Here is a 10,656-nt window from a genome sequence, read left to right as displayed (position 1 = left end):
CATCGGTCACCCAGTCCTGATTCACTGTCTCTCTTAATTTTAATATCAAGGAGAAACCATTTCTAGATGTGTTAAAAATCTAGCTAGCTAGCTATTTCGAGTCTCCGGTCTACTACCGTAGCGTCATACACAAAGTGGTAGCTTCACCTGTTCTGCAGCAGGTACATTTGTGAAACACGTTTGCCAAACAGGAGTGTAAAAAGCCCCTTGGGGCACAAAGAACTATCTGCCCAGTCTGGCCATCAAAAGTGTTGCATACAGACTTCTAATACTACCAAAACTATCCAGGGCTTAAGTCATACCAAATAAACAGATGGTTGATGCTTTGTTATCACTTGTGCTTCTAATCCGTGCGTTTCCTTTAACAACTCAGTTGGTTAGAGCATGGTGCTGATAATGCCATATTGGGTTCGATTCTCGTATGGGCCAGCTGCATACTTCTGCATTGCAGGGGGTTGGACTAGATGATCCTCGGGGTCCCTTTCCAACTCAACAATTATATCTTTCCAACAAGTATTTTCATGTCTACTACAAAGAATTGCTATTGTGTTTCGGTAGTGGGAGAAGTCAACCTGGTTAGTTTATCACAGCCATCGTGTTAAGTGGGTGGGTGGGGAAAGTGTGCTTAATTTGGAAGGCAAGGACAAGGAGAGTTGTGGGCAAGAAGTAAGGAGTAAATCCCAATGAATGCAGTGGAATATACTTTTGAGTAGACATGTGAAGGATTGCAGTCTCTCAAATTTCCAAACGTGCCCACTGGTCCCAAAAGGTTGGCAGTCCCTGACTGGTTTGGAATGTATGCTAGTTACAGAAAACTATTACTGTAACTATCACATGGATAGGTAGGGTTTACATAAATTGTGAACAATTAACTGGAGAGATTTTCCAGTTGGCTTTTTATTCTGGAACATGGAGTTCAGCCTAGTTACATTATGTTTAAAAAATGAAATTAGAACAGAAAAAGCAACCATTAAAATCTAAACACCACTTTTTAAAGGCAATTGTACTTAGTAGGTAGCAGACCAATTCTACCAGCATCATCAGCTTAAAGGAAAATTTGACAATAGTAAGACTGTGTTTAAATATTAGGCAGTCTTTTGGTCAATCAACCAGTCAAATATTACAAGAGTGCCAACCCTAAAGACTTGCAAATAAAATTCTAATTGGGAAGTAATAGCAAAGCTAGGGTACAGGACGCCTTTTGTTCAGCTGGTATTACAGTACTTCTGCAATATTTTCCATTTTGGTCTGGTGCAGACTACTTCACAAAAGTAGTAATTGGTAACAACACAACCAACTTGCACTATGTTAATTAACAACTCTAATGGGAAGGAAATTACTGTCTCTATTCATGGCCAAATGGATAGTCTGCATTTGCCATTTTAACCCCTCTACCCTCTAAATATACTTGCCTATTGTTTCATATCCTGGCATCTTCCAATTTGTGTACATGACAAAGCCAGCATAGACATCACTGTGACAGGAGTGCAAAGAGGCTAGGAATTTGGACTTGGGAGAACACATATTTGAGACTCTGGACACTGGAAAGTGAACTTAATGGGCTTAAACGAGAAAAATAAATATTGACAGCATACCCCAATCCCTAAAAATAGTGTTGCTGCTGTACCTCCACAGTTCAGCCTGTTAAATTCTACAAAGTATTTTTATTTTATTGGCCTTAATTATATTATATTATTATTATTAAATTATTATTATTTACATACCGTCCTATACCAGCAGGTCTCAAGGTGGTACACAAGATAAAATTACAATATAAAAACACAAAATACATAATCAAAATATAAACAGAAATAAACTCCCCCTCCCCATGAAGCAACACATGACTCATTGTTGTTCTCAGAGTTTTATTTGTAAATACCATTGCATGAAAAGCTGCATTTAATAGTAATCCAAACCCTGGAAAAAAACACCCACGTCAGTTTGTGATATGTATGCTAAAGTGCTTGAAATAACAATACTTTTACTGATATTCACTTCCTGAACATTATCCAGTCCTGATTAATTTATGAAAAATGTGAAAATAAAACAGCAACATATTCTGAAGATACTTAAGGGTGGGGGGGCGGAAGGAGTTCTTTAATAAACTCTGTCAGGTATATTTATACATTTCAAGTGTAACATACAACAGTTTCCTTATGAGAAATGCACCTTCACTTGATTGGGAAGAGGAAAATCAATGTTAATTATGACACTGCACCACCTCTTAAAACTTGTTCCTAAAAAAAAGCAGCTAACAGCCCCATCCCAAACATCTTTACTCAGAGATCAATCCCAGTTAAGAAATAATGGAATTTACCTCCAAGTAAATGGGCTGCTAAAGTGTTAATTAGAAAGATGAAGTGGTGGGGTTTCCTCTGCACTGAGACAACCACATTCTGGTTTGCCTCAAAGACCCATAAACTCTGTTATACATTGATCTACTTTGCAATTCTACTTCATAGCTTCAAATGTTCTTACTATATTAGCTTAGCAATGCTATAAAGAATGTACAGTGTTTTGAGAGCCGCTGTTCTTGAACACAGAATTTTTACTTGGCAAGTTACCAGAAAACCTTAAAAAGTAAAGGTACCCCTGACTCTTACGTCCAGTCAAGAACGACTCTGGGCTTGCGCGCTCATCTCGCTCTATAGGCCGAGGGAGCCAACGTTTGTCCGCAGACAGCTTCCGGGTCATGTAGCCAACATGACTAAGCCACTTCTGGCAAACCAGAGCAGCGCACAGAAACACCGTTTACCTTCCCGCCAGAGCAGTACCTATTTATCTACTTGCACTTTGACGTGCTTTCGAACTGCTAGGTTGGCAGGAGCTGGGACCGAGCAACGGGAGCTCACCCCGTCACGGGGATTAGAACTGCCAACCTTCTGATCAGCAAGCCCTAGGCTCAGTGGTTTAGACCACAGCACCACCCGCGTCCCACCAGAAAGCCTTAGTTGCTTTAAAAGTTGGTTTCTCAAAAGCTCCTTAATACTGATGTTTTAAAGGTACATTAAATTCCAGAGAACCACGACTACTAAAGTCTTCCTCACTCTTTTAAAGAAACCGGAACAGTTTCTGAAAACAGCAACAGGGGTGGGGGTTGGGGAACCTGTTTCAAGTGATCAAAATTGTTTCTTAAACAAAAAAGTTTGCACACAACAGGAATAAAACAAATGTAACGGAAGAACTGCCCTCCTGAAGTTGTCAAATATAATTAATCTACCAGAGATCAATCTCATGCTTCAGAAATACCTTAAGGTTGTTATAATACTACACATTTATACAGTGCTTTATTGCCTAAAAGGAAACTCGACATCCAGAGTCCCTTTCACACCAATTCCAATGAAATGCTTTACAGAAAGAAATTAAATTGTGAGGCAAGACGTCCAGAGCCACATGCTAGAGGTGGATAGAGACCCACTGTGAATTTCAGGCAAAAAACCTTTATCGGGTGTCTGTCTTTATTTGCATCAATGGTTATTTTCCTCATGTCATGAAATAAATGTCAAAGCAGAAAGGGGATAGTACAGAAAACCAGTAGGTGCAAGGGCAGTTGGTAGTCAATTAAGGAATCCAGGGCTCCAATTTGACTCAGATTCTTCTGGAATGAATGCAGCCATCCAAGTAACATATTGCTTTTTATTTGCTGTCATTTAGTAAAAACAAGATGTGGGACTTCATCCACGACTGGGGCCAGTTTCGAGACATGTAAAAACAAAGCACATTGATATCTGGACAATTCCTTTATTCCCCTGTTTGGTTCTGTACCATACCCTCATTTTTCTTAGCTTAGTCTTCTTAGCTCTAAGTACAAAGGAATTTTTCAGAAATATCAACAGGCAAAATATAGATAAAACTACGAACAATCCACCATTTGTTTCTTGAGAAAAAGAGCAGCGAATGCCAAATTGTATTGGCTATCTGGAAATTACAGGAAAATGTGGAAGGAGCAAATATCTCTAGTAACGGTACATACTTGGATTTTCAATGAAATAACCATTTCTAACTAGAGCAGAGTAAATGAAAAGGAATGAAAGATCAAGTAACTTCTCCAGTTTTTAATGGGGTTGCATGTTACTCCACAAAAGTTAGCTCTGGAAATATTTAAAATCATGTCCGAGATTGCAGGATCATGTCTTCCATCAACATCGGACTGGGGTTACCTGGGAACGATCTGATCATGTGAGGTAAATAAATGGTTGGGGTAAAAAGGAAGCTGGTTTTGCTTGAGAAGGATTATCTGGAAATCTCTCTCCACCCCCAAATACGTGTTCTGAAATTTTGGTGAATATTTCCAAATGCATTCATGTTTCATAGTCATGTTGCCAAAGCCCTTTGGGCAGATTGCATGCATTGGGATTCATGTGCTATTTCAGCAAATGTTGTGGCCAAAGGTGCCACCTAATTTTTCAAGGGAGCAGAGGTATTGGTGAAATATCTTGATGCGTGCAAGCCACTTGTTGGCTCAGAATCCCAGCTTGCTGCTGCTCTTTTTTTTGATAAAAAAATTCACAGAAAAAGGGTGGAAAGACACATTGCACATCAAAACACAGGGTCCTCAAAGCAAGGGCTGCTGATGAAGTACAAATTGGCAGCGGTTGAGTATGCACTTAACCCTTCTTCCATCCACCATGTTCTCCCTCAAATCCCTTCCCTGCCATTTTTACTGACTTGTGTGCAGGATGCAAGTTTCTGAGAGAAGCAACCCTTTGCCATTTCTCCCTTGCAAATGTCCCTCTCCCCCTGCCACTTTGCACACTAATGGCAAAGCCCAGAGTTGGGAGCCCTGTGTTTGTCACTGAACATACTGTCTCACTCTTAATATCACGCCCTAAGAGAATTCCTTGTCAGCGTACTTCTTAGGAATATCATCTGTTAAATGAAATAAATAGAGGCTTCACACACTATGCTCTCAGCTGCTTTCTTTTCCAAATACCATGTATTTTACTTTCAGGGTTTTCCACCTGCTTCAGCCTTAAGGGGCCCTCTCTCTTGGACTCTATAACAGTATTAGAAAGTGGAGGAAGCACCAATGCAGCAGGGTGTATATGTGCTATAGCTTAAGATGAAAGGTATCCATCACTTCTCTCGGAAGGACTACAGAGTCAGGCATGATGAATGGTGTGACTGCCCATGCTCCCCAGTGCTTTACAAGTTAACAAGGAACTGACAGAGAGAGCTCATTCAGCCCCAAATGCCATCTCAATTGAGGGTGGGGGAATAGAATAATAGATGATACATCTGCTATCTGTGTTGCCCCACTATCCAGGACTAACTTAAATTGGTCTGCTTAAAGCAACTTGATTTGCTTCTCAAAATATTGCATCTATCCACTTTTCAGGATAGCCTCTAGATTTGGGTATCTGTTGCCTCTGCACAAAACCAAGGGATGCCTTACATTACGAGCTGCACATGCCACTGTGGCACCATAGCAATGCTGAGTTCACACGGGAGGAGCCGAAATGCAGCTACTTCCCTGTGCCACCATTGCTCCCAGGTAGGGCTACGCTGGTACCATTGCCAAGCCCTCCCTACTGGCTTCCTTCTGTTACCTGAGTGGCATGGGAAGGAGAAATGCTGAAGTAGCTACCGGACCACTAAGGCAACGTAAGCATCATCCCTTAGGGGAGCCTTTACCTACCGGAAACTGCATGGGAGGTTATTTCTACATGGAAACTCCCCACATCCTGGTCATCTTGCCTAGAGCTCCTTGCTATATATGGACCCTTTCTGTTTACATGGGAAGAGTTATAGCATTAAAAGGTTATAAGCAGCCTCCCATCAGAGTAAGACAGTTGCAGGGCAGGGAGGCTGCTGACATTTTAAACCTTCCAAATCAATCATGCAGAAACTGTTTGTGATAAGAGATTGCTTTTTCTTCCAGAAGCCTTCCTCAAAAATGTCTCTTGAAGCGGGCGTTGCAACAGAACTCAAAACCCCAAATGGGGAATGAGGGGAAAGGAGAGGGAGAGGGAGAGAGTCGAAAGGCCAGTTAACCACCCAACGCTCTAGTACAGCTTTTCTCCTCTTTTTGTAATCCAGTGGATCCCTGTTCAAAGCTCAAGAACTCTTCGTGTCCAGTGTGAAGACTTTCCTTTGCACCACTTGCACTGACTGACGAAAGTCAGGGAGGGGATCCAGAATCCTATGATTCACAGCTTATTGGATGCACACAAACGAAGGATTGGATCTAAACGGAATAACGAGACCCCCCCCCCAACACATACAGGGAACAGAGCAAACAATATACATTCACAAGAAGAATACAGCAGTGGCTACCCCAGAGAGCCTTCAGTTGTTCCTCTGCAATATGCAAAAAAGCCCCCCGTGCTACGTTTGTACAATATCTACAGATGGAGTGGCTTTTTCCCATACTTGCAAGAAATGCTTCCTTCCTTCTCCCAACCCTATAAAGTTGTTTTAGGCTACATTTCCTTCCCTCCCCCAACCCCGAGAACACTGATTCTAAGAAAAGTTCCATATTGGTAATATTTCTGAAGTAAGGTAGCCTATTTACACACATTGAACACATGAAAATACTCTATTTTATACTAAACCTCTGGTTTGAAAACTACAATACTGCAGCGTAGCCTGTTTGCGGCTTCGGGGTAGACCAGTAAGGAAACTACACAAGCGAAGAATCTGCCCACAACCCCTACTCTCACCTATCAACAAACTGCTTTTTGAAACACACAGTGGGCCACTACCAGCAGCATTTGCATTTTAACAGATCCATCCTCTCCCAAATTCAACACATCCGTTTGCCTGGGAGAAGAGAGACAGAGCAGGTCTGCAGAGCCATACACTACACATCCACCCCTTTGACGAGTGACCCTTCCAGGACAATGCCGAAGTCCTGCAAGGTCTGTAGGACTCTGATGAGAGAATTCACCATCATGCGGTCACGCAGGAGAGCGTTCTCTTCGTACATCCGAGTGATGGCTGGGCACTCTGCCAGTAAGGGAATCCACTGCGGGATGAAGTGATCCCTGCAGAAGAAATTATATCATCAACCAATTGTACATCCAGATACTTTATGCAGACATAACATTTAATTAAGGGTTTCCTTCCTTTCTTCCACTGGAAATCCCTCAACCATTGGTATTACAAATGGGCAGCCAAACAGGACCCAAAGCCATGGTTTGAAGCAGTGCTTCCAACAACTGTTTTCATTAACCATGGTAAGTGTACATCTCCATTGCAAACTACTGTTCAGGCACTTTCCCCAACCTCTCGAGTCTTTGTGCAAGGTGAAAAGCAAGCCTTGTTGGGATCTCCCAAAAAGTTTAGCTTGAGAAGCCAAACGATGCTTTCACTGCACACTGGCATATTAAACCAGGGTTACCGCAACAAACACAGATGGGAGCAACTGTACTTTTAAATACGCTTTGCTAGGTAATTACTTGCAGAATGTTGGTTTTGTTGGAAGCTACGGGGTAATATCAGTGAATCACAGAATCATGGAATTGTAGAGTTGGAAGGGACCACGAGGGATATCTAGTCCAATCCCTTACAATGCAGGAATCTTTTTGAAGAAGCGTTTAAAATCATTGTATCCTATCCCACTAAGACCGGAATGGGGAAGCTGTGGTCTTTCAGTTGTTGGATTGGAGCTCCCATCAGTCTCAGAACAGCCAGGAGTACAGGATTATGGGAGCTGGAGTCCAGAAGCATCTGAAAGGCCACAGGTTCTCCAACCTTGCGCTAAGAGTTCCCAGAAGTAGCACCTGAAAACTTTTGGCTAGAAAAGAGATCAAGCACAGCAGAAAAGCAAAACTGAAAGTAATCACGCAGCAGCTGCACTTGCACATTTTTTTTCCAAATCAGAGGATAATATTTGATATTTTATTCAGCCTCTGAAAATTATGTTGAATGTGGCCAAACAATGGATGGGATCTGAAGGGGCTCAATTGTTGAGTTGTAGACCCATTTCACTTGCATTATTGTTGCCTCAAACAGATGGCCTGTTTCAAAAAGAAATCAAATGCCACAGAGAAGCAAGGAACAAATTATTTGTGCCAGTGTCAGAAAGACTCATATCCAAGAAATCAGAGTGTTTAACTGCCGATTCTCCCAGTGTAATGAAACTGTTTGTTGAGGACTCTATCTTGCTCATGCAAAGTGGCTGAAGCTGGCAACAAGAGAGATCAGCATCTTTTGTGAACTGGGGTGTGTGTGTACATTTATATGAATCGGAAGCCCCTGAGACATAGACTGTAAACTGCTCTGTGATTCTTGGATGGTGGGCAGTATACATTTATTAAATAAAATAATGTATCTGTTGTATGGACTGAGAGAGATGGTTGACCATTAGCATACATTTCCTAATAATCTGTGCACATCATATAAAAGGCAAGATTGCTGAAGGTGACAAGCTATTTTACTGCTAGTTTACAGTAAGTGCTATAGCAGCTTCTGGCAGCTGCCACAAATCTGCTCAAATATCCAGACTAAAGAACTCAAGAGAGATCTAACAAATGTATACAGAGGAGTAGCTTAAAAACAGATTCAAGTCAAAAATATTAGAGGTATTACTGGAAAAACCCTGGCTCCAAAACCCAACTTCTAACGATGCCACCGGGATTTTGGGCAAGCCATTCACAGTCTCTGTTGCCCATTTTGAGGGGCATGACCTCAGAGTGTTGCTAAGGAAGAGAACAGCTTTGAAGACTTGCATCTTAGAATACACTTGTGAGCAAACGACCTACGTACCGAGTTCCAAGGCAAACTAGAATTTGGAATTTGCCGTCCTTCCCTATGTTCCGTGGTGCCGTATTGATGGCATTTACATAGTGGCAAAATGTTTTGCAGGAGGATTTTTGAAGAAGAACATCCTCTTCATTGTCCCCAAGCTGGTCAGTGGTCTCAAAGTAGGCAACCGCCTTTTCTGAAGGTGGATGGTGGGGTAGGAGGGGAGAGAGCGAGAGTGAGAGAGAGTGAGAACAAAAGTTCACTGAATGTAGAATGCAAATAATCTCTCATTCCTTTCAACCTGCCATTTTGTTGAGTGACGCCCTTCAGAAGCTAGGATTCACAAGTGCAAATAAAACACTGCACTGAAGCTATGTACCTAGAGGCAGGGCTGTATTTGTGCTAAAAAAAAGTATTAAACTTTTAAGCACACCCAGCTTGATCCAAAACCTGCACCATGAAAAACAATTCTGCATCAGTTATGCAAGTTGAGTGTGATTGCACAACTTCTTCTATAAGCCATCAGTAACTAAGTGTTTAGAAGCCACAGATTCATGGCAATTAGGACTTTGAAATTACTATTATATGAGGAACAGTTAAAGTAACCATTTTGCCATTATGTCTAAAGCGATTTCCTAAGTGACAATTTGGCCTAGGCAGTTCCAGAATCACAGCTAATTTATTGCCTCAAAGTGCATTCCTAACACATGAACACACAGTATCCATGAATTCAGAGGTAATGACTGCCTTGGAGGCATTTTGCACATTCTGTTGCTTTACACTGTCTTGCAAGTTAAGGGTCACTTGGCAAATACAGGCCTGTTCAAACAAAGGAAGATATGGACCTGCCTAGAAAAATCCAATTTTCATTGCATATGGAATGTCTTTGTGAATTTCAGGGAGTGGCAGCTGTGGTGTGGGAAGTAACCAAGTCAACTATGTGTGCCAATTCCCTTCCCCATTTAAAATCTTACCAGTGTGGCAAGATACCTGTCCATCAAGAAGCATGACCCACACTATGAAAGCAATGTGAGAATAAGGCAAGAGATGGTACAAGACTTCCCCCCCCCTTTCTGAGCTGTTTATTACTTTAAAAGCAAAACAAAGTAACTGCCAGTTTGCTGGTCTGTAAGTAGCTCCCCCACTACTCCACATTGTCCATTGGTCTAACAGTAGGGCTGACCGAATGATTCTCTCAGCAAGTAGCCACCAGTTAGAGATGGGCGGCATTCAATTTCATCAGAATGACATGAAGTCCAAACATGTGGGCTTCAGGAAATTGGGCCCATAAACCCCAATTGAGCTGAATGTGCCAATTACCTATGAAGTCCCAGATGAAGACATTCTTATGGAAGATACGAGCAGACTTGAAACCATGGTGGAAGACCTGCTCCAGTGCTGCAACCAGACCATTTTCTCCACACAAGAGAACAGTGAGGCTTCCCCTCTACGGAAAGAGAAATAATGGTTGTTGTGAACATTGGCATACCAACACAAGCTACTTCTGATTCCCCCCCCAAAAGCTACAGATGCTTTTTAATCAGCTTTCAAGACTTGTTATGATTGGTGCAACTTGGTTTTCCATGTTTGCACCTTAGGCCGAAATGTGATCTGGGTTCAGAGATGGGGCACTTGTGAACTGCAAAAGCTGCATTTCATGAGTCAGTTTTGGAGCCAGCAGATCTCAAGGTGAGGGAGAGCGTTGTTGCTGATGCAGCTCCCTTTCTGGATACTTGCATGATTTACTCTGGTGCAAGGGCTAAGAAGATAATGACAGGCAAGAACAACTGGCATTGCCCCTGATTCTTTATTCCTCGTACATACTAATAACAACCTCAGTATTCTGAGTACTGGTCCCTATTTAGCCAAAATTACACCACCCAATCACAGGAGAGAGATGTCAGTGGACTTGAGTTTGCAGAAGTACCACAAAAAGCACCCTTCTTTACAAAGCATCAGGGTCATAGC

The 10,656-nt window shown here is 42.0% G+C and overlaps 1 protein-coding gene across 3 annotated transcripts in view; it reads right to left on the bottom strand.

The window, feature by feature from the left end:
* Nucleotides 1–1,848: 1,848 nt before the first annotated feature.
* Nucleotides 1,849–10,656, bottom strand: part of DENND5B (DENN domain containing 5B) — a 100,822-nt gene continuing 92,014 nt past the window's right edge. For all 3 annotated transcript variants that reach the window (XM_035126607.2, XM_035126605.2, XM_035126606.2), the window contains 3 exons: nucleotides 10,009–10,135; nucleotides 8,710–8,884; nucleotides 1,849–6,986 (listed from right to left, as the gene is read on the bottom strand). In XM_035126607.2, the coding sequence (XP_034982498.1) occupies nucleotides 6,803–6,986; nucleotides 8,710–8,884; nucleotides 10,009–10,135 (486 nt within the window). In that variant the 3' untranslated portion in view covers nucleotides 1,849–6,802. The remainder of the gene's footprint in view (nucleotides 6,987–8,709; nucleotides 8,885–10,008; nucleotides 10,136–10,656) is intronic.

This window comes from Zootoca vivipara, chromosome 10 (genome assembly GCF_963506605.1).
Source record: "Zootoca vivipara chromosome 10, rZooViv1.1, whole genome shotgun sequence".
Classification (NCBI taxonomy): Eukaryota; Metazoa; Chordata; class Lepidosauria; order Squamata; family Lacertidae; genus Zootoca; species Zootoca vivipara.
The sequence above is the reverse complement of the archived record's forward strand: the minus strand, read 5'-3'. Positions and strand labels throughout refer to the sequence as shown.